At 39.9% G+C, this 22,320-nt stretch overlaps 1 protein-coding gene across 1 annotated transcript in view; it reads left to right on the top strand.

The window, feature by feature from the left end:
• COL25A1 (collagen type XXV alpha 1 chain) overlaps positions 1 to 22,320 on the top strand; it is a 291,973-nt gene that overhangs the window by 188,753 nt on the left and 80,900 nt on the right. The window contains exons 8-12 of the mRNA XM_058803801.1: positions 5,540 to 5,566; positions 5,732 to 5,758; positions 17,927 to 17,998; positions 18,878 to 18,985; positions 22,039 to 22,074. Of these exons, the coding sequence (XP_058659784.1) occupies positions 5,540 to 5,566; positions 5,732 to 5,758; positions 17,927 to 17,998; positions 18,878 to 18,985; positions 22,039 to 22,074 (270 nt within the window). The remainder of the gene's footprint in view (positions 1 to 5,539; positions 5,567 to 5,731; positions 5,759 to 17,926; positions 17,999 to 18,877; positions 18,986 to 22,038; positions 22,075 to 22,320) is intronic.

Below are 22,320 nucleotides of genomic sequence, written 5' to 3'. Positions count from 1 at the left end.
TGATAAGTTTCAAAAAAAAGCACCCTATCCCAATCTCAGCTAGAGCACTGTATGAGAACTGAATGTCTAAATGAATGTCTAAATGGTTTCTTGACATATTTTGGGTAGATTTTATTCTCCTGCCTGTAGTTTATAAACTTGTCTGATTTATATATGGCTATAAATCACTGACTTTTGAATACAGTTGTATGAATTTACAGGAGGAGTCATTTATAATTTGCTTGTTGTGAATGTTAATGGAGCTGTTTATCTAGATTGCTGTATAAATCAGTTTTATGTTTCTCAGCTTAAATCATTTACATAATGTTGTTTAAGGCAGTCACCCTTATTGTGTCAAAAAATTCAGGTTTCTTTTTCTCTGCCTTAGGATTTTTAACAAAAACTTCAGAATATAAGGGAAGAAAATGAGATATTATTAAGAGTCCTTTGAGCAGTGGTTGGTTGAAATTTTCAACATAAGTCAGTCATGTTACAGGAAGAGAATAAAACATGTAAAATGGAAGACACTTCAGTAGTAGAAACTGTTCAGATTCACTGAAAATTCTTCTGAGTACTTGTAAAATTGTTGCAAGGTGAAATGTTGGCATTGTAAACTAGCATATGTAAACACTGGCTGAAAACATGGCCAAGCTCAGCAGATGCCAAAACCACACTGCCTCAGTAGTTCAGCAGTAGTTCAGTTTGCGTAGTGGACACAACACTGAAATGAGTGTAGGAACTTTGCAATAGTTATGATGCACAGCAGTGTTTCATAATGCTCTGTGTAATCTCCTGTGATTCAGCATATCTGATCCTAATATTTTGCAGCAATTACAGGATAGGCTGGGGACTGTTGTTCCAGTCAGATTCTTGTAATTTATTGAAGTCACGAGTCAAATTTCAAAGAAAGAAAGTTCAGCTTTTGTATCTGATTATTTTGTTGTTACATGCTAAAGCCACCTTTTACCCTTGAAGTAATCTGCAATATTGAATTAATTTAGGCAATGTATGGCATGCTGTTTAGTTGTGAAAACATGGTTAAACTAAGCTGGGAAATTGATTCCCTTTTTGGATTTGTTTGGGTGACATTGGAATAGCTGGTTCACTTTTCTGTTCCTTTCTGCAAGGCTGCTGTTGCCTCAGGCTGCCAGTCACACTGTGGCTGCTGGTAGGGATGGCTGCACTGTACACCCCTCAGTCCCAAATGAAAATGAAGGCTGAACCTTGCAAACTACACTCACTCCTCCAGCTGCCAGCTTGCCTTAGCCTGTGCCTGTTGTGGTGGGAATGTAGGAAAGCAGTGACTGTGTCTGAAAGGTGATTATCACCTGGGTCTTCTGTGGGAGCTCTGTCTGATGGGAGCTGTCAAGTTTGGCATGTCGTGTTCCTTAGGAGCTGTGAGGGTGCATGATCCCAGTGGGAGCTGGGACTGTCACAGTCCAACTGATTCTCTTGGCTCGTTGGTTGGTTGTCACCAGCTTGTGCTGGGGACTGGCTGGTCCTTTTTCCAGAGGCATCGTATGGCCTGTCTAACAGTCAGGAAAAATCTGCACTCCTCTCCACTGAGTGTGGAGCTTTTTACAGAACCTTCAACATTGCTTTGTACTCTGTACTAAGAACCCCTTACTGCTTTCAGTTCCGCTGTCCCATCAATGCTTGGAGCCTTTTGGGTGAGTTTGCAGCAGAACTTCTTGTATTATGGTTAAAGGCAGATCTGTAGCAATAGATATGTGGAGAGAATATAAGAGAATTTTGATAATTATGAATGTTTCTGAAATCAAAATAAGTCAACTACTGGCTTTTTAAGAGGTCTCAGGATGTAACTTTTGCAAAACTATATAGGTGGCAATGGCCTCAAGGGTGGAATTCAAAATTAGCATCTTTCAGGGAATTGATTATAAAAATTCATCTGTGTGGAAAAAATCATGCTGATCTCACTCAATTAATTATAAGGAAATGTTGCTTGATGAAGACTGCAAGGATCAGTCTCCTGTTTTCTAGTATTGTATTCTCTTGACTTTCTATTCCTGTTCATTGCTTTCTCTTGATTTTCTATTCCTATTTATAATAATGTAAAATTTCATCAGAGTATGGAAATGGGATTTTGATAGCAAAAAAAATAAAGGCGGGGGGATCACCTGTCAGCAATCCTGAATATGGCTGTTTTTTGGATTTGACCCTGATTTCAGTTCTGTTCTTAGCTGGCAGGTGCCTGGAGGCCTTTCAGTCTGCTGTAGGAGACCTTGTTTTAAAAACAGTAGTATTTTTTACCTAATTATAAATGCAGATTTTGCATGTGTTTGAGATTTACAAGGCCTTGCTTATGTGAAACAGGCTATAAACTCTCCTTGGAAATGTATAGTAGTCTGGAGTAGATAATTACACTTTGAGAAAAGAGCCTCTGTTTCCAGTGAAAACACTATGAAGTTATTTCAGAAATGCTCTGACCTAAGACATTTCATATAACTTACACAAAATGCTTTCACATTTGTTTGGCAGCTCGTGGCTTGATCTCTGCCATCTCATAAACCAAAGCACAGAAGTCTCCCTGGGAAAAAAAGCAGCAAGTCCATGCTGTGGCCTACAAAACTAGTGTTATTTTACTCACTCTGTGCTTTGTGTCTGTACCCTTAAACAGAAGAAACCTTGCCCTCCTTTAAATAAATCTGTCTCCTAATTACACCCCACCCCCACAAACCCAGCTTTCCTCAGATTTTTCTTCCTCCCTGCCTCCACTCAGTGTACACACACTAATAAACTCTGCAGTAAAAACCTTGGGAGAATTTCTCAGCACAAATGGAAAGAAGATGTCAAAGGCTGAGGATAGGAATTTTCTGGTTAAAGTTGCGAAAACAATAGAGGACAATTGAAACAGTGGGGGAAAAGCCAGAGATGGGTGAACAAGCCATGAAAGTATTCCAATAATTTTTATTTTGATGAAACCCCACTGGTTCTCTTCACTTGCATCCAAAAGAACCATTTTATTTGCATTTGTTTGTTTGTTTTTCAAGACTCTTGAAGAAAGCAAAAGCATTGCAAATACAAGTGAAGAGACTTGTGAGAATGTTCACACCAGAAGTGGGCTTTTGAAAAGCTGTTTTTCACCCCTGGTAAAATAAAATTGTCAGATGTTTACGAAGACTCTTATGAAAAATTTGTGTGCTGGCAGGGTGACTTGTTAGAGATGATGGTGTCTGGCACTCAGGGAGAGAAAACACCAAGCAATAAAAAACAAAGCAAAATCTGATTATGATGCGCACAGACTGTTTTCAGAAAATCCTGCACAGAAGAAGGAGGAAAAAAAAGAAATCTGATTCAGTCTTATTTAAAAGCATGTTTGGGTATAGGTTGTACTTTCAGAGAACTCTCAGTAGAGGAGAATACGCAGGGTAGAGGAAGGGGCCAGTTGTGCACTGGTGATGGCTGAATGAACACAATTGCCAGCAGTCATGCAAGGGAGACGGTGCAGTAGCCCTGCAGATCTGGGGGCTGAGCCCCTCATGTGAGCTCTAGCTTGTTTCTGTTCCAGTGAGCCAGCTTAGTTCAGGCAGCTGATGTGATCTCTCCTGTTGTAGTTTCTACCAACAGGCAGAGCTGTGGCAAGCATGCTTCAGAAAAGTTAGGAACCCAAACCCATCAGAACCAGGGCAGGGCCACTCTTGGGTGTAAGAGCAGCACTGAACCTCTAAATGAAGGCAGCAGCAGCTCCCACAGGACAACATCTGTTTACAGGCTCAGTCGTGTCACGTTACCTATCATTTCATGCCTAAGGCCTGAGAAATAGAATTCTGACTGTAGCAGATAGGGGTCATGCTATTTGCACTTTGCAGCCAGTGAGATATTCAGAGCCAGTAATGGCTTGGAGATTCAAGGAGGCAGAACACGTGAGCACAGCCCTTCGCTTGTGCTTCGCGTTTGCTGTGGAGAAGGCAGCAACAGCCTGCACTGACTGATTTTAGTTCTTCCCATCCTGCAATTACTGTGTTACTGATGGTATGAGTTCACAAGCTCAGTGGCATGTATGTGTAAGCTTTAGGGCAGACCTGCTCTACTGTGATGTCATGTCACAGTACATGTATGGGGAGACTGCAGCTAAAAGTTGACAGTGCTGCACTTAGTTTTCAGTATGTATTTATGTGAACTGGGAAAGGGCAGTAGGACTTAAAGCTTAAAAATAATATATGGAGAGACCTTAAAGGTGCAGCCAGGTTGTGTCTATTAATTAAATTATTTTGTTTCATGTGTTTTTAAAGAGACCAAGTGCTTGCAGGGCAATGCAGAGTGGGCCAGGGTCATAGTTAATTGAGCAGAGAGTTTCCACTCAGCTGGCAGTGAGCACTGTGCTTCCTGAAGGAGACATGGGCACATCAGGAGGCAGACTTGTTTCTGTGTCCTCTGCAGCAGACAGAAGAGATGGCAGGCCATGCAAGGAATGGCATATGCTTTAATTCCTCTGATTCAGCAGCAGATGCTCTCCTCTGGCATGCATCAGAAGCCCTTAAAACTAAGCAGAAAATTGGCTACAACAGGGATTCTTAAAGACTTGCCTGTGGTTGATCACGTCTTTAATACACAGCAGACTGACCTCCATTCCACTGCATTTATGTGAACCACATGAATTTTTTACCCGTGTTGTTAGTGACAGTCTTTTCTTGTTCTGCATAAACCCTCACAAACACACACACACTGCCACACTCTCTGTGTTATCACAGTGAACCATGCTGGCTTGAATGGCTCCTTCTCTGTTTACAGCTGCTTTCATATGTATCTCAGGTCCTTCTTTGTAATGAAACACCTGCATATCTTTCAGAAAGTTGGAGGTAGAGTCTGCACTGTGTAAGCAGACGGTTTTGTGCAGACTGATAGCATTTTTATTCACAAGATACTAACCTGAAAACTAGTGGTTTAGAAACCTGCTGCTAGCTTTCTGAAAAGTGCTTAATAAAAATGGAATGGGAAAGGACTTCCTATTTGTGATTCTGTCACCTTACTGTTTGTTGGGTGGTAAGTAACAAAAAGTAATACTCCTGCAAAATCATGTTACACAAAGTGCTCATTTTGCCTAAAAAGTCTGCTTGAGACTAAACATCAGTATTGCCAAAGAAAGGAATGAAAACCCTCCTTTTAGAATTTCAAATCCATTTTTCTTTGGCAATCTGATACAAGGAGGGTGCCAAAATACGACAGATTTATATGTATTTGAATTTATTAAGTGCTCTTGCAAAGAACTTTTACAGTCCAAGAAAACTTTTTTAATCTGATAGGAGATAAACTATTGTGTCCCTAAGTGAAATCTGTAGATATTTTGCCATTTCAGGCGTAGTTTTGCTTGTCTGAGTAAACTGATTCAACACACATTAGCAAACTATTCAAGAAATAGTGTGCAGTTCCTATTATTAGTACAGAAACCGTCTCTGGAATAGCACTGGCATTCCAGAGTTAAAAATTATAAGGAATTATATTGTTGGGAAGAAATTGCAGATTGACGGAGACCTGTTTCCTGCTGTATCCCAGGACTTCATCAGCATCAGTAAATAATCTTTGCCTTTGTTTCTTTCAGGGCCCTCCTGGTCCAAAAGGCGAGAAGGTGAGTTGATGTTCAGGTGATTTGTACAAGGTGACTGGAAAGCCCTCCCAGCATGAACTCAAGAGACTGTTTGTTTTGATGCAGTGAAATGTTAGATTATGTAAGAGAGCTGGGTAGCACACAGATGCTGTGTTAAACCTATCATCTCATCTTTCCACTTTGCAGGGAGATCAAGGTGATCAGGGCCCTCGGGTAAGCATCTTAAAAAAATGTTCCACTTCCCCTTCGCTGAGTAGGCAATTAGTCTTTAGTGCAAAACTAAATTAAAATACACTGTCTGAGCTAATTATGCTTATTAGCTGCATTTACCCTGCATGTTGAAGTGTCTGCAGGACAGTAACGTGAGCAGGAAGTGTCTGGGAAGATTTGGGTGATTCCAAAGTGTAAAGTTTCCATTGTGGGTGGAAGCAGGTTCCACAGTGATTTTGCTCTGCTGTATAAAACTGGCTTTCCTAACCACACCATTCAGTTTCCCCAGCAATGTGTTCATGCCATGCATGGTCTTCCACAATGCAGAGGGCCAGAGGGTTTCTAATAAATATACTTCTAGATTTCATGTAAGATGTAGCTAATATTTAGTGAAGTATAAACAAATATAATGTATGCATGTATTAGCTTTTTTCCTGACATATTTGTATTTAAAATTTTTAATAATAATAGTATTATCATCTTGTAGTTACAATCCAGACAGAACATGGTTTAATTGAAGAAATGAGAAGGTTCTTTTAATTTCTAAATGTCATGTTTATTTTAACAGAGAAGTAGAGGAATACAGGAGTGTAAATTTGAATGGATTGGCTGTGCTAATGCACTCTTCTTTACATCTGTGCTTCATTAGAAAACGCTTGGTTACATTGTTCAGATGATATAGGAACTCTCTTTGGTTACATGTTTATAATTTTTCCCATAACAGTATGTTCCATGGATTACTTTCTTCTGTTAACTTTGTTAAATATTTTGAATTTGCAGCTTTATTTCATTCTACTGTTTTGTTTCACATAATTTGATTTAATTGGATTTTACATTTTTTTTTTTCAGCAATAAGATTATCTAAAGTCACAACATGCTTTTACAGCTGATTTTGATGTTCTGTTAACTGCCAGGGTGCCCTGTTGTGCTTGGTGCTAGGACTGCACATCATAAAGTCACCAGCTTGAGAGTGAACAGCTTTAAATATTATTTCAGTTCAAACTCAGTACAAGTTGGAAAACTACTTAAATAAATAGAAAAGAAAGTAGAGAGTAACAATGAGAGCAACGTGCTTTTTTGTAGAGAACTAATATAAAAATTAAAGGTTCTTAATTATGTAACAATTTCCTTTTAACTTTTTAGCAAATTTAGTGTCTCTCTCAGAGGCCATACTGGGCTATGTATTTTGTCTGGTTCTGTGCTATAGAGCTTTGCAGGTAATGTGAGGAGAGAGGGATGCAGGGGAGGAGAGCAGTGCAGTGCCTGTGGCTTAGGAGAGGATGCTCAATTCACATGGCATAAGACAGGCTCGAGTGCAAGTACTCACACTAAGTGTCCTTACATGCAAAAGAATGCATGTTCTGAATTCACATTCACAGGCTTTAGATTCAAAAAAACAGGAGGGCAAATTTGATGGTAGTTTCAGAGAGGAATGCAGTAACAAATATGGAAGAGCAGTGTTGTGAAGAGCATTACATATCTGAGGATAAGAATCTGGAATTATGACTGTCAGAGAAGTTTCCAGGGAATGCCCCAGAGGTCTGAACACTGGAGAACAAATGAAGTGGTATCAACACAAGTGAATGATGATGCAGAAATCTTGGCAAAATGTTGAAGAGATGTAAGAACTGTTAAGTGGTTAGCATATGTGGCGTTCAGTCCCTGGTCTGGAGGTGTTGGCATTGCCCAAGAAGAAGATGCAGGTTTGGTCAGTGTTACTGCAATGGGACCTCTGCTACACAGAGATTGTTGAGTACTACTTTGCCAAGACATGCTCCATATACAGGAAGGCAGTAGAGTCCTTACTGAGCCATACAAATCATGGTTATGACTATTTGTGGGTTTGGTAAATCAAGTGCAGATAAAAAGCAGAAAATATCCAACCTGAGGAATTTTTATTTAAGGACATCACAAAGCTGTATCTGCAGCAGCAGCTGTCACTTGAGACTGAATTCTGTATCTGATTACAGAAAAGGAATTCAGTAAGGTCAGCAGTGGGGAAGAAGAGGTGATGATTAGCATCTTCTGGACAAGCTGAAACTTTACCAACTCTTTAGCCAATGCAGGTTGTAGTAACATACCTCCTTTTAAAGTACATGGATTCAACTTGGGAAATTTGCCCAGTGTTGTTGGTTTTCCCTTAATGTATTCTGAATGTGTTCTACAGCCTCTTCTCCTTTTTTCTCCTCCATATTTCACAAGTAATAAGTACCATGAAGCCTCTGACCATTTTATGTTTCATGGTACAACAGTTATCTCTTCTGATAACTGTCTTCAGGGTGAGTCTGCTCAACCTGCTGTGCCAGGGGATTTACAATATAATTAATAGAATTTTTATGTGTAAGCCGCTCATGCACCAAATGAAACTAAACCCATTTAGTCCTGGTTGGTTACCTTTGCACACAGTTTTCCATCACTGCATTTGTAAAATAAATGGGTTTGGAAGTAATGGCATACAATATTATTTTTGAGAAATATTGTACCTGAAAGTAACTGGAGCATGACATTAACACTTGGATTTGACAAGTTTGCAGACAGATTGGATATAATATCTAAGAGCAGTGAATGTTTTAGTGCTAATTCATCTTTTACAGGTAAGGAGCCTGAAGTTTCTTTGGCTTTATATTTTTACATAATGGTTTGAAACAAGTGATTAACTTAGCAAAAACTTTTAGTGTTCCAAGCTATGACAGAAATTTCAAAATGACACTTTTTTTTAAGATGAGCTGCTTTCTTTCCTCTAGGCATTTTTTAAAAGAAATCAAAATAAAATGTAAAGAGTGTCCAAATCAAGATGAGACCTTAAACTTCCAAAAATCTGCTGATAAGAAAATAGAAAGATATTTGTGAGAGCATTTTGCAAGAGGAAAAGATGTTGTTTTCTGTCCCACCCATGTTTTGTCACCATGAGTTTTTTTTGAGAGATTATTCTTTCTGAAATAATTTCAAAACCATAAAAATAGTAGTTATCTCAAAATATTCACAGTCACTGGACATGTTGACTATATACTGAACTGCTTTGTAGTTCAGGTTTTCTTGAAAATTCCTTCAATAGAGTCATACACTAAGAACTCAGCCATGCACATACCAGCCAGAGGTCAAGCACTTGTATTTTTAGAATAATGTGGCTGGTTTTTGAAGGGGTTTTTCGTTGTTTTTTTTTTTTTTTTCCAAGAATCTGATAAATTTTCTTAAGTGTTCAGAAGTAGTCTGTGGATCAGTATCCTTCATTGAGCAGAGATGACATAAGGGTTCTAGTTCGTAATGCTATGTGGCTTGATCTACCAATGTCTATATTGTGTGGAAAATATGAGCCAAAACACATTCTAGTAGTGTGAGTGGTACAGAAATTTATACCCTGAGTGTGAGTTTGAGCAGCAAGTTAATATAGCTTTTAATCACATGAGACCACCAGTAAGGTACTGATGGTGTATCCTGATCTTATTTGGAAAAGTTATTTTTTTATCTCTTTATGTATTTTTATATCAGATCTCTAATTACTCTAAAGTTCTGGTTGGCTAAGCATTTAGGTCAAATGCAGAACTAGATTTCCTTGATACCAGTGTAAGAAATGGTAATAATATATCTTTTGGATGCTCTTCTTTTTGCAGAGGGCATGGCTTCATGAAATGTCCATGGAGATTTGCTTTACTGTACTGAGCCATGAGAAAATTAAAAATGATGGAGTTTAGTCTGTGGACTGTTAGAATAAATGGTGATATGAGGCTGCTCAGTTACAGTTGTTGAGCCCTAGTCCAATTAAAAAAAAGCCTCTGAAAATTTCATGATGGTAGGATTTCAAAGGATGTATTGTCCAAGTAGAGACTGCATCTTGATAATGGGAACAGGTCTACAGAGGTGAATGTTTGGGATCAGAACAGCTAGTATGGAATGGCTTAGTGGATGTGAAGGGAAACTTTTTAATCAAGGGTGAGGAAAAGGCTGAGGTACTTAATGCCTTCTTTGCCTCAGTCTTCAACAGAAAGACTGGTTGTCCCAAAGGCAACCAGCCCCCTGATGTCACTGACAGGGAAAGGGATCTGAAGAGACCCCCTGCAATCCAGGAGGAAGTAATTATTCCTGTTGTGCTACTTAGAAGCTGACACATCTCTGGGGGCAGATGGGGTTCACATGAAGGTGCTGAGGGAGCTGGTGGAAGAGCTGGCCAGGCCACTCTCCATCATTTATGATCAGTCCTGGCCACCTGTGGGGGTCCCAGATCACTGGAGGTTGACCAGGTGACACCCAGCTACAAGAATGGTCAGAAGGAGGATCTGGAGAACTGTGGGTTTGTCAGCCTGACCTCAGTGCCAGGAAAAGTTATGGAAGAGATCATGTTGGATAAGATCATGCAGCATGTACAGGACATCCAGGGGATGAGGCCCAGCCAGCATGGATTCAGGAAAAGCAGGTCCTGCTTGGCCAACCTGATATTCTTTCATGACCAGGTGACCTGCCTAGTGGATGAGGGTGGTGTTCAGTTGGAAGTTGGGCTTGATGATCTTGGAGGTATTTTCCAACTTTAGTGACTCTATGGTTCTTAGTCTTTTCTCAGCCTTCTGTGAATGACATAATAAATATCTTCTGTCCTTTATCTCAGATACATGAGAGATTTCTTGCTTACGGCTAGAAATAATTAGCTAGAAGTTGGTTTTAAATTGGTTTTGGGCTAGGTGAAATAGGATACCACCCAGAAGCCAGACTTAAGTATTTTTCCACAAAATAATTTTCTACTTTTGTTGTGTTTAAATAAATTTTCCTGTTGGCTGGGGTGGCACAGAACTGATAATATTGCTAAAATATCTTAAGGAGGAAAGATGAAGTTCTAGAAAAGACGGGAACTCAGAAGTTTATTTTATTTTGTTAACCTTTATTGACTTGAAGATTAAAAAATTTCCTTGAGTCCTGTTAAAACACTTAGGTTGAGAGAGAGGTATAAGGTTCTTTTCTAGATAACCCTTTCCCCTGTATACTTTTACTATATTTGCTACTTATTTGCTCCCTGGTAGAGAGAAATCATTGCTTTGCAACTTCCACTCTTCTATGCTGACAGACTACTTCAAAATTACCTGATATTGACAAAAGAAGTCCTGGAAGGAGTCTATTTACTGAAATAACTAAATAGGAATGTGTGTGTGTATGTAAATGTGAGCTCTCTTTTCAAATTGAAGTATTTCTTCACTTCTTCTATTATAGGCACAACCTTTATAAACTATGCCATATTAAAGGGAAATTAAAGTGTGTAAGCAGTAAATTTTTACCTGATTTTTTAAAATGAAAATTTAAAAAAGCGTTCTTTGAGTATATGTGCATTATTATTAATTAATATATTTCTAGGAAATATATAATGAGTGTTTTGAGGCTTTTCTTGCTCCTGGTGACAATGCATGGAAAACCTGTATTCATGTCCTTAGAATCAGCACCTCAATCATAAATTAGAAAATACTCATTACTGAATGATGATTAAACCATGACTATTCACTTTTCACCCCTCTTAAAAGCAATTCTATTTTGTACTATATGGGGGGTTTTTGTTTTGGTTTGATTGCTATTGTTGGGGGACTTTTTAAGAAAGGAACATATTTGCTTCACAAAATAAATAGTAGTATATAAACTAATCTGATTTCTTGCCTTCCCCAAAAGCAAAACTCAGTTTTTTGGAATGAGGTTAGGTTGACATTGCTAACTGTGGTTAATGTAGGTAAATCAGTTACATTACAGGAAGATTTGTTCCCAAATGTTTCATGCTGGTAATTTTGATCCTCAATCCACATCTTGTCAAAGTGAAAAGAAATACTATTAGAGTGAAAGTATTATGTTAATTAAATACAATATTGCATAATTTAAATTCCATTTAATGCTGTGAATTTTTTCTGCACTTGATGAGTCTTATTTCTAAAAGCATATTTTCTCTTTTATTGTATGTTGCATCAAGCATATAGCAGACACACAGAGTGCTGCTTTAATTTCATGCTTTAGCAGTGTGATTACACTCATGGTTGTTTTTTCTGTTGTTAATTGACCTGTTTAAATCGAATTGTAGATCAAGTTATATAAGCTGTATCCAGCTACTGTTTCAAACTTCACTCTTAGTGGCCACAATAGGAACGTTAAAAAAGCATGAGTGATTCCTTCTGGTAACACAACTTTCACTGAAGCAGAATCATTGAGAAAACTGCTGGACATCCGGTTTAATGCCAATTTGTCTGTGAGCAGTTAATTTAATTCCTAAGACTTTGTTTCCTTATCTGCCATAAGGCAACAGGGGTACTTACTTACTCCATTCCTGGGATTAATTATCTGCACTTCACTGGCATTGGGCTGTTGTGGCTCCCCTGTTTTCCATTAAGGCGAAACTAGGGTGACAAATTGGAGCAAGGTAACTTTGCTCTGTAACTAGGAGAGGTTAGGAAAGAACTCAGATGGTGCTGGCTGCCAACTTGGTCTAAAGCATTGGGACACTCAGACTCGACACTGAGAGTTCACAGGAGGGCCCTTTTGGCTGTGAATGACTCTCTAGGGCCAAGCTATGCCTTTGATGTTCAGGTCCTGAAGTTCCCCTGGGGAATGCAGAACAGCTGTGACACTCCAGAGAAAGTGCCACATACCTGCTCCTGAGAGGAGGATGTTGTCATTCCTGTCCTAGGAGCTGGGCAGTCCGTGTCTTCACTCTCCACCACTTGGTTTGCATCTTGCCCCTTTTTAGTAATGCCAGAGGAATGGTGAGGAAGGAAGTCCCTGTACATCCTGTTCCTTTTTCTACAGCCCTGTCCTCTGGCTGAAAATACATCATGTAGTTGTTGTATCTCGAACTACAGCTGTCACGCAGAAGTGCTGCAGCACTGAACATTTGAGTTAGAGAAATTTGATTGAAAACAGCTCTTAAAAAATTTAATCCAGTCCTAATAAACATCAGAGAAGAAGCTTGAACCACTTAACTGCATCACATAACTGCAGCAGGTAAAAAATTTGAAGATAAACATAAGCCAGGAGAGAAGATTTTTGTTTTGAGAACCAACTTGGTTATGGACCAAGCCCAATATTTCTTGGGGTTAACTGGATGCCTAGCACCACTTTCAGTGAGAGTAGCAGGTTTGCCTTCAGGAAGGATATTTTATGGAGGTCAGATGTGTGATCACTCATCAGAACACATAATTGAGTTGTATAGAAAAGACATTTTTCCTCACTGAAAATTCATCTAATAATAGGACAAAAGTAGAGAAGTGTTGGCTTTGTCCAGTTTTATTCAGTTTGAATGCAGTGTCAGGTAGATTTCACAGAGGTCATTATAGGAAATAATGCTTTTACAGTGATCTGTTTATTCTAGATCTTAAACACTGCATTTTTACTATTTTTTGCAAAGTCTGGATCATTATGTAATGTATTCAAATCAGAACTCTTTGCTGAATGTTTACCTAAGTGAAAAGAAATTTCTGGATTCTTGTCTTGTTGTGGTGTATGGGTTTTGTTAGAAGATTTGCTGCTGGAGAAAGCAGCAGTTATGATAAAAGGGATTATATAAGAGAGCTCCTGCTGAGAGTCCATGGCACTGTACAGGGTGATACCAAAACACTGTATTCCCCAGGGCAGGTACAGTAATTAGCCACAGGACTGGCACTCAGTCTGAGGGATTAATTAGAACTGGAGGTGGTGTTGGAGAGAGGCAGAGCAGCCATAAAGAGTGTCAGGATCACTCTGGCCTGAAGCCTGTGTGATTTGATGTGAAATAGCAGCAGCTGGCTGTAACCTTAGGAAGTGCAAGAGAACAGCAGGTGGTAATTCCTGTCTCATTTACCATGTCTTCACAGGAACATGCAAGCTTGTGCAGCTTGGGTTTATTGGCAGGTCAGAAGGAAAATCCTAGAGAGGACTGTGACATTTACTATACTGAGCAAATGCAGTAGCCAAACTGGAGTGTGTGGAGCACGGTGTAAAACCAGTAACACTGCTGCCTAATGTTATCATACTTGCCTCTGACAAGGTTATGATGACCTTGCAATATTGACCTCATATGGGCCAATGGACAAAGCTGAGAGTACTGTGCAAAATCCAGGACAGCTAGTGGGAATTACATCCTTCAAGGCTGTGATGAATGTAACAGGAGAGCTATTTCATCCAAGTAAAAAAATCAGACAGAGGAATGTTATGATGTTCTGGCATCCCTGGATTTTCTCAATAGCCATTGTATGGGGCAAGTAGGCTTTACCTGCACTTTCAGGTGGGTAATGTTGTCCCATGGCTGTTGGCCTCCATCAGGCATCGTGTTTTGCTTGGCATTTGGGCAAAAATGGCGGTGAGGCATGCAGCAACTGTGCTAATTTAGAAATTGTAACCAGCTAGCATTTCAGGGTGAGCTTGAATAGCTGTCAGCAGAGGAATTTAGTAGACCAGTGGTCGCTGTTGATGACTGTAGTGTTTTGTATTCTGTTAGGGCCTCCTAGGGTGTAGAACAAGAACCCTTCCTATGTGCAGTTCAAGAATCAAACCAAATAAAGAGAAAATTGAGTAACTTTGAATCCGTCCTTCAGAACAGCCTTCGATAGGGAAAAAATAAAACAGATCCAGGGGATATTTGTGGCTATATTTATAGCAGAGTGACAGGAAAGGAAGAGAACTCATTTTGTGGGAAGGATAGCTCTTTTTATGCCCTTTTAGAAGCTCATTGTGTGCCAGCATTATCTTTCATGGATGCCAGAGGGTGCAATGCCTTCTAAAGCCTCCCACACATGCAAAAACTATGGCCCTATTGTAGTGTCTTTGCTGGGTTCCATTTAGCGTTCCCATGTTTCTGGCACTCTCCAGAGATACATGTTACTCATGGGGAGATGGTCCAGGTCCAAACTGGCATTTCATGTGTCTGACTGTTAGGTCTAAGGTTATGACCACTTTGGGCAAAGGAAGGAGAGCTTTGTCCTACTTGGGAACAAACTGGAAGAAGTAACTAAGCTGCAGATGGAAGAATGGGAAGGACCCTTTTCTCATATGTTGTTTATGTAGGCAAAAAGCTGCAGTACTGACAGCTTATCTTGAACTTGCCTCTGTGGTGTTGGGAAGCTTTGGGAATGCTGGGGCTGGACTGTGCAGTGCTGAATGTAAATAGTTCTGTGTACAGCTACACAAATCTTTCCAATGTCTTTCATTTCTTCTCAAGGAGAAAGAAAATCTTTCATGACAAACCACTGTATTTTCTAAATAAGCACATTTCTTAATTAATTCTTGGTTCTCCTTCATGTTGAAGATGAAATAAATCAAAATTAATATGAGTTTAAAACATCAAATTGTTTATATGCTAATTTAGAGGTAACTGAAAATTACTGTGCTGTAATTCTAAAGGCTGATGAGTAAAAATGAAGCTGTTTAAAAATTTTCTGTTTATCCATTTTTTCAATAAATGTCATTTATTGCTTGCTATTCAGATTTATCTTCTTATGTAGGTTTCTTGTTTGTGCTCATTTTCATTATATGGGTGTTGTAGTTTTATCTGGGGGAGAAATGGATCATGTGCACAGCAGGGCTAATGAGTCACAGATGTAAAGCTTCTGACACATTACTCTCTAATAACTTCTTTAACTTATATTCCATAATAGCATAAATGAAAACTTGATACATCTGTTTCCTAAATGATGTATCATTCCAGTCTTATCAGTGTATCAGGAGTGAGTCCCTTTATATGTTGTGAGTTTTAGCCTTTTTTGGTTTTGTTTTCTGTTTATTTGTTTCTAAAGAGGAGATTTCAGGTCACTGAGCAATGCATTTAAGCACACTGCGGTTCATCCCAATGAAGTGGGAAAGCTGCATTTAGCCACTGACTTTATGGGATCAACTTACAGAGTCTCAGCTTCACCTCATGGATGTAGAGCAGGAATAAAAATGCTAAATGCAACTCCAAGATGCTAGTGAAGACATGTATGCATCAAAAAGTAACTCTCCCTTTTTTGTAAAGACTGGTGCAGTCTTTGTGGTCCACAGGCTCTCCGGTGTGATGAACAGAGCAAGTATTTGCCACATTAAAAGAATCTGCTGCAGCTGAGAGACCTGGCAGGCTGCCCTGGCCTGTTGGTGCTCCCCAGCAGGCCAGCCGGGCTGCAAAGAGCTCGTGTGCTGCAGCAACATGGGCTGCACCGGCAGAACCTTCACACTGAAGGGCCCGTGCCTGGCAGCCAGAGCCGGGCACAGCCTTCCCTTTAGGAGGTGCTAGGCTGGCATGGTGCAGCTCTTTGCTCCAGGAGGAGCCCCCAGAGGGGCTATGCTGCCAACTCTAGCTCATAAAGGTGGTCTGTGGGCATATAGGGGCCTTAGAGCTCCCTGGATATATTTTATTGAATTTTCCTCAGCCTCATGTCTCTGCCATTGAACAAGCCTCTGCTTCTAACAGTGTGTGCTATGCTAAAGGCAAGGAGAGGACTTAGGGATTTCCTTCTCTTTAGGAATTCACTGCTCAATTGCATAAGGTTTTGGCTTTATCAGAAGGTTTAATTCACACCTACAAGGCAGCTCAAGAAAGGTGTTGAACTGAGAGCAAAATTCACCCCCTTATAGTGTGACAGCAGGCCACAATCACCACACCCTTCCCTTTTTGTGCCAGTACAGTACAAGTTCTGCACATCTCGGTAGAGTAGAATATGAGAAGCCATATGTGGCATATAGCAACTGAGGGGGTAAAAATGGATATGAAAATACTGCTGTGTATGTCTTGAAAACTTTGACCATTATGGACTACCCAAGATCTAGCAGTCGGTTTATGTTCAGTGTTCCTAGTTGTTTATGTGCTACCAATTTATGTGCTGAATGTCATATGTTAAACAGAATGTGAGGAGCAGGATATTAATTATGCAAAGCTCTTCAGAGCATACTGTCATTGCTGTCAGCTTCTGCAGCAATCCAGAGTCAAGGCTTTCCGCATAGATCTCAAAGTGCTGTAGTACATTTCCATTGAAAATGGTTCAACCATCTGCTGGCTGATAGTCTTAACAATTTTCAAATGATCATAGCAATTTATTGTACCTTTAAGGAGGGACACCTTCATGGGATTGCTCCTTCTAAAATCTCTTGATATTCTCCTTGTGAAGTTTCAGCTTGCATCTGCAGTGCAGTGCAGACCTCACTCTGTTTCCCATATGACAGAGAGGCCATTTCCTGTCTGTTGGCAGTGTGGGGTGTACTAAACGTGGTGTTTGTTCTTTTATGTGTCAGTAAATGGTCTCTGTGATGTTTGTGTCGTGCTGTTCTCGTACCATGTTGTGCTGTGTCCCTAGGGTCTGCCAGGCTTCCCCACAGTTGCTGCTCTGCACAGTAATCAGATCCTCACCGTCAAGGTTTGTGGCTGACATGTCCCTGTTCAGTCAGGTCTCTCTGTATCAGCATAAAAGTGCACATGAAAAATTGTTTTTAGCATGGAATACCTGTGAATTCTTATGGTGGATCTAAGCCAGTCCTCACTGCCTTTGCATTGATCTAAGTACTCCTGATGCAGAGCATGGAATCAAATCTATAGCTGTGTACCCCTGGAAATGCTTACATTCCCCATGGTCTTGGTCAGGATTTTATTTTCAGATTAATTTTTCCTGTGCTGCTTCCCTGAGGCATACATGAGTGTGGAAAATGTCAGTGAACTCTGTACTGGTTACACATGGAGATAGATATTTTTGTTAAATATCAGAGGTTTAATCTTTGCATCCAAATTTTTTCAAAGTGGATTTTCAAATTAAGCAGGAAACAATCTGGTCAAGCTGGACCTTCAGACCTTATAAAAATAACACCATTCTTCATGGCACACTATGCTGGTTAGAAAATCTGACTGAAAGTTGAACTGGTGCTTTGTCTCTAGAAGCTTTGCTGAAAGAACAATATATAAAAGTACTGATTTTTAAAGCCTGGGTAATGAAAAAATTAATACAAATGCAGAATTCTCATGCAAAATCTGGGGAGAAAACAGTTATGCATTTAAGTCACTATATGGTTTAAATCATAGCAGTATGTCCTGTACAATAGAGGTATTCTTTTTCCAAAATAAAATGCACAGTTTCTTTCAGGCAGAAGCACCAGTTCATATTATAACAGCTATTACAAATCTAATGAATATGTCTTTATTTCTTTCTCGGGCCTTCTGATGTCTATTCTTCAATTCTCTCATCTCTGATCTTCAACCTTTGACCTCACCTGCCTGATCAGATGGTGTTTCCTAAAATCAATCATGGGTTTCTCTCTGCTGATCAGCAGCTCATTAAACGCCGCCTCATTAAGGTAGTGCTTCATCTCACTGGAGTCTGGTTTTTCTTTACATTCAGTTTGCTCTTTGCTGTTCCTTTTTGTTAGATGCCTTCTTAAAGCAGTTTGTTCACTTGAAAATGCTTTGAAATGAAGCAACTGTTAATGGTATTAACAGTTAAAAGACTATGGGTGGCTTTGCTAAGTGAGCCGTGTTTGCCGGCCGCTTTTTTCCAGCAGTTTGCAGGGATGTGCTGGAAATAACTAAAGCACCGTTTTGGGGTGTCTTTTCTTTTTTAGAGGGGAAGGTAATATGTTTTGACGACTCTCTTGAAAATTGACTTTAGCAAATTAATAGGTAAAAATGAAGAGAGTTAGCTAATTGTCACTATAAAACAGCCTCCCAAAACAGATGGGAAATTATGTACAACTCCATCAAGAAGCAGTTATTTTCCATGCTCAATTTTGTAATCTATCCATGTATCATTCATGGGCTTGGAAAATTGCTGTGCAAATCTGTATATTCTCAGATGCAACTTTTCTTTTTCGCCTCAACTTTGTTATGATTATGCAAATCATGAAGCAAACAGATGCTTATCAAAAACAGTCACTTGCTCTGGAGAACTAGATGAGTAAAATATTTCAAGACCATCCCAAATTTTGGCATATGTGCTGTGGTAAAACAAGCAGTTTAGAATCTGAACCTTCTGCTCTGTGGCTGATTGCACTGGACCTGTACAAACTGTTGGTCTTCAAGGCAAAGTGCTGTTTCTGCCATAAGCAGTGAAGAAGCCACTGTCCAGTTCATGGCAGCTTCTTCCAGCCTGTCTGGCACTCTTTATGGGTGAATTGATATGTTTTTTATGTAGTTGATGCCTCTAAAGCCAATTTTGTGATGAGTTTTTATTGGTTTAGGGGGACCAAGGACAAGCTGGACCCCCTGGACCTCCAGGGCCACCAGGACCCAGAGGTCCCCCAGGAGACACCGGCAAAGATGGTCCTCGTGGGATGCCCGGCTTAACGGTGAGTTACTCTGCTGCTGCTTTGGTGTGCACATTTCTCTCAAGTGTTTGCCAGCAGGGTGTCAAAGACATTTTCTGAGGTCAGATTGGCAAGTAAGACATGTGGAAGCTGAACCACAGGCAAGTTTCAGGGTGTACACACACAGAGCAAGTGTATAGCAGGGCCAGAAGTACCGCCAAGGTTCCTTGCCTCCCACCCCTGGCAGTTTCCCTACACTTTCTAAGGTTTCTCAGTCACTCATTGATGTTTAATAGCTGTGTGAGGAGAGTCTGCCCCTTTCCACGAGTAATAAATGTTTCTATTCAAACTTCAAGATAAAACTGAGTTTGAGGCCTCATAGCATAGCTTGACTTCTCACTTCTTAATGGTTTTACCTCAAAAGTCATGGAATAAAGTAATAAACTGCTAAAGCTGCCCAGGGTATAACGAAATTGGGAGTTAAATTCTGCCATTTTTAAACAAAAAGAACAGTACCATTTTCTTTGGCTCAACCACCATATTTCATTAGGATAAGCAGCAGATACCAGTAAATGGTGTATTGTTTGTTTTAGGCATGGGATGAATCCCACACTTTTAAAACAGATGTCTAAACACATGATTTTTTAGAAAAGTATGTGTTTGATTTTAGTTTCACATTTTGTGGCCTCCTTACTTCTTTCAAAGGAATAAAAATTCTCTTTTCAACATTAATGGCACTGTGTTATCAGTGTGGAAATGGAATCACAACCAAGAGAGGGATATGAAAAATGACATGGCACATGCACAGGTGCACACACATGTTCTCATCCATGAAAAGTGAAGATTGTGGCCGGGAAGGCACATGGGGAACCAGCGAGGACCAGCACTGGAAACAGAAACTGTTTTCTTGACAAAAAAGCATCACTTGTTACATGGGGCCAGGACACCATAAATTTTTCCTGCAAGGCCTTTTTTAGCTAAAACTGAGGAAGAAAATACCTACACTCCTGTTCTAAACCTGTTCAGGTATTAGCTGTCTAAATGTAATATAGCATGATAATAGTAAGATGCTGCTAAAATTTCCGTGAAAATCCAGCAAAGCTGGCCAGTTGAGACATCTAGGACTCTAGAGCTGCTGCTGCTGCTGTTGTTGTTTTGGCTTGGCTGTTTTACCACTCCTGCCCTCATAAGTTCTAGCTCAAGGTTATGACATGACATTAGAAGTCTGTAGTTCTTATGATGCTTCACTTGGGCAACCTTCCCATTTCTTGTTAGTCCTGTGGCACATCAGGCTCTGGGCCTCTTCTAGGTCTCCCTTGTGTTCATTTATTGTGGTTAAATGGACTGTAGTCAGCAGAGTGGGTGCTGGTTTTATCTAGTAAGGGCAAGACTGAAACCAGAATCCCTTTCTGACTGCAGTAATGGTGTTTTAATGGTTCAGGTACATAGATGGGGCTGGCAGAATCAGCTGGCCTTGCTGGTTACAGTGTGGCTGCATGTGGCTTTGTGCTTTTAGCAAAGGAGTCATTAGTGTTTCTCATAACAGGAGAGTCATGCATTTTATGCAATGAGGTCATTTCATTTTATAATAGTTCTGTAGTGATTTTGACTTTAGATGGCAAGAGAGAGTTTCTTTTTATAGTTTTTAAGCTGTGGCTATCTTAAGCCCTATAACATTATGGAAAATCAGTTCATAGTACTGCTTTAGAATCAGATACAAACAAGCACTCAGGTAAAAAACATCCAGTTTGCTGCCCCTTGCTACTGTTCTGTACCCTCAGGTTAATGTTCCTGGTCCTCAGAATGCTTGTTCCTCCATGACTGTGTGAAACACACAAATAGGAGAGCTGTAAAGGGAGAACTTAGCTGAGAGGGAAGGACAGCTTTGTCTTTGAGGTAAAGACTTGTGTGGACCTGGTGAGCTGAAAACAGCAGCTGCACTGTGCTATGAGCTGGGGGCTTGCAGCATCACACAGATATAGGAGGGTCTCCTTCTAGTGACCAGTGACCATTAGGCAGACATTGCCTCTTTTGTAGGATTAGACAAAGCAGGGCTTCTCTTCCAACCTGTCCTTCTCAAGGAAGAAGGTTTACAATTGCCACAGCTGTAAGATGGTGTTTTGGGGCAGTGGCTGGCCAGGAACGTGTGCCTCCATGGCTTCTTGCTCCCAGCCATCCTTGGTGTGCTTGCAGATGCTGCCTGTGTGCTTCTGAGTGCAATGCATGCGTAGCCAGAGAAGCAGCTCTGATTCTTTTCAGTTGCCAGGAACAACGACATCAGAACAGCTCTCATCAATTTTATGACAGGCTTTCTTTTAGACAGGATCTAAAGAGGACCCTGGAGCTGTGCTGATACAATAGTGCATGGACTGCCCTGTGTTCAGTTGGGTTTTCAAGGGAGTGATGTACAAACCAGACCACTAAAATGATAGGAGCTCTGGGTTTTTTGGATGGGTATTTTTAGCCCATATTGTATGACTGATATGTTTTACTGTATATGTGTTCATATGGGAAGAAAGGGGAGAATATAAATTCTGACTGTATGTAGAGTTGTGCCCACAGAAAGAGAATACACTGGGGAAATGATGGTTTATCATTTTGAAAGCCAGTCCAGGTATTTAACAGCTGAGTAATTATTTCATGGCTTCAGAATACCAATATTCATGGTTTTATGGAACATGGTAATTGACAACAGTAAGTTCTGCCTGCTGACTGAAGTGATGATACAGACCAGTAATCTTGGAATATATAAATTGTGGGATACAGCACATATGTGAAAATAACCTTTCTCTGTGTCCTTTAACATAGTGGAATGGAATACTATGTTTAGAACCAAGGGACAGAGTCAGAACACCAATATTGACTCTTGACTTGAGAACTATACCACACTACATGATTGTGAAGTAGTACTTCTTGAGATGTCTGTGATTTGAACTACCAGGTTAAAAAGAAAAAAAAAATAATATGTTTAATGTCTAGTTAGCTGCCATACCTGTATTAAGATTGAAATTTTAAAGATATTTTGTATTACTAGATAGAAAATTGGATTCAAGATGTGTTACTGAAATAATTCACTCTTATTTTTTTATTTGAAGGGTGAGCCAGGAAAACCAGGAGAACAAGGATTGACAGTAAGTATCCTTCCAGTTTTCTAAGAAAGTACAACATGACATATATCTTTTAAAATGAGAAATTCCAAAAAGCTTTATGGCTGTGTATTTCCCGACCTTCCTTTGTCACAGGCTATTTGAGGCCTTATTTGTGAAGAAAACAGAAGAAAGGAAATGTCCTCTGTTTAAATATGGTCATCTTTTACATAAGGCCAACTTCTTTAAGCTTGGAGAAGCACAAGGAAATAAAACAGCTGAGGGCACAGT

Source organism: Ammospiza caudacuta, chromosome 4 (genome assembly GCF_027887145.1).
Source record: "Ammospiza caudacuta isolate bAmmCau1 chromosome 4, bAmmCau1.pri, whole genome shotgun sequence".
Taxonomy (NCBI): Eukaryota; Metazoa; Chordata; class Aves; order Passeriformes; family Passerellidae; genus Ammospiza; species Ammospiza caudacuta.
This window is presented reverse-complemented; position numbering and strand designations above follow the sequence as displayed.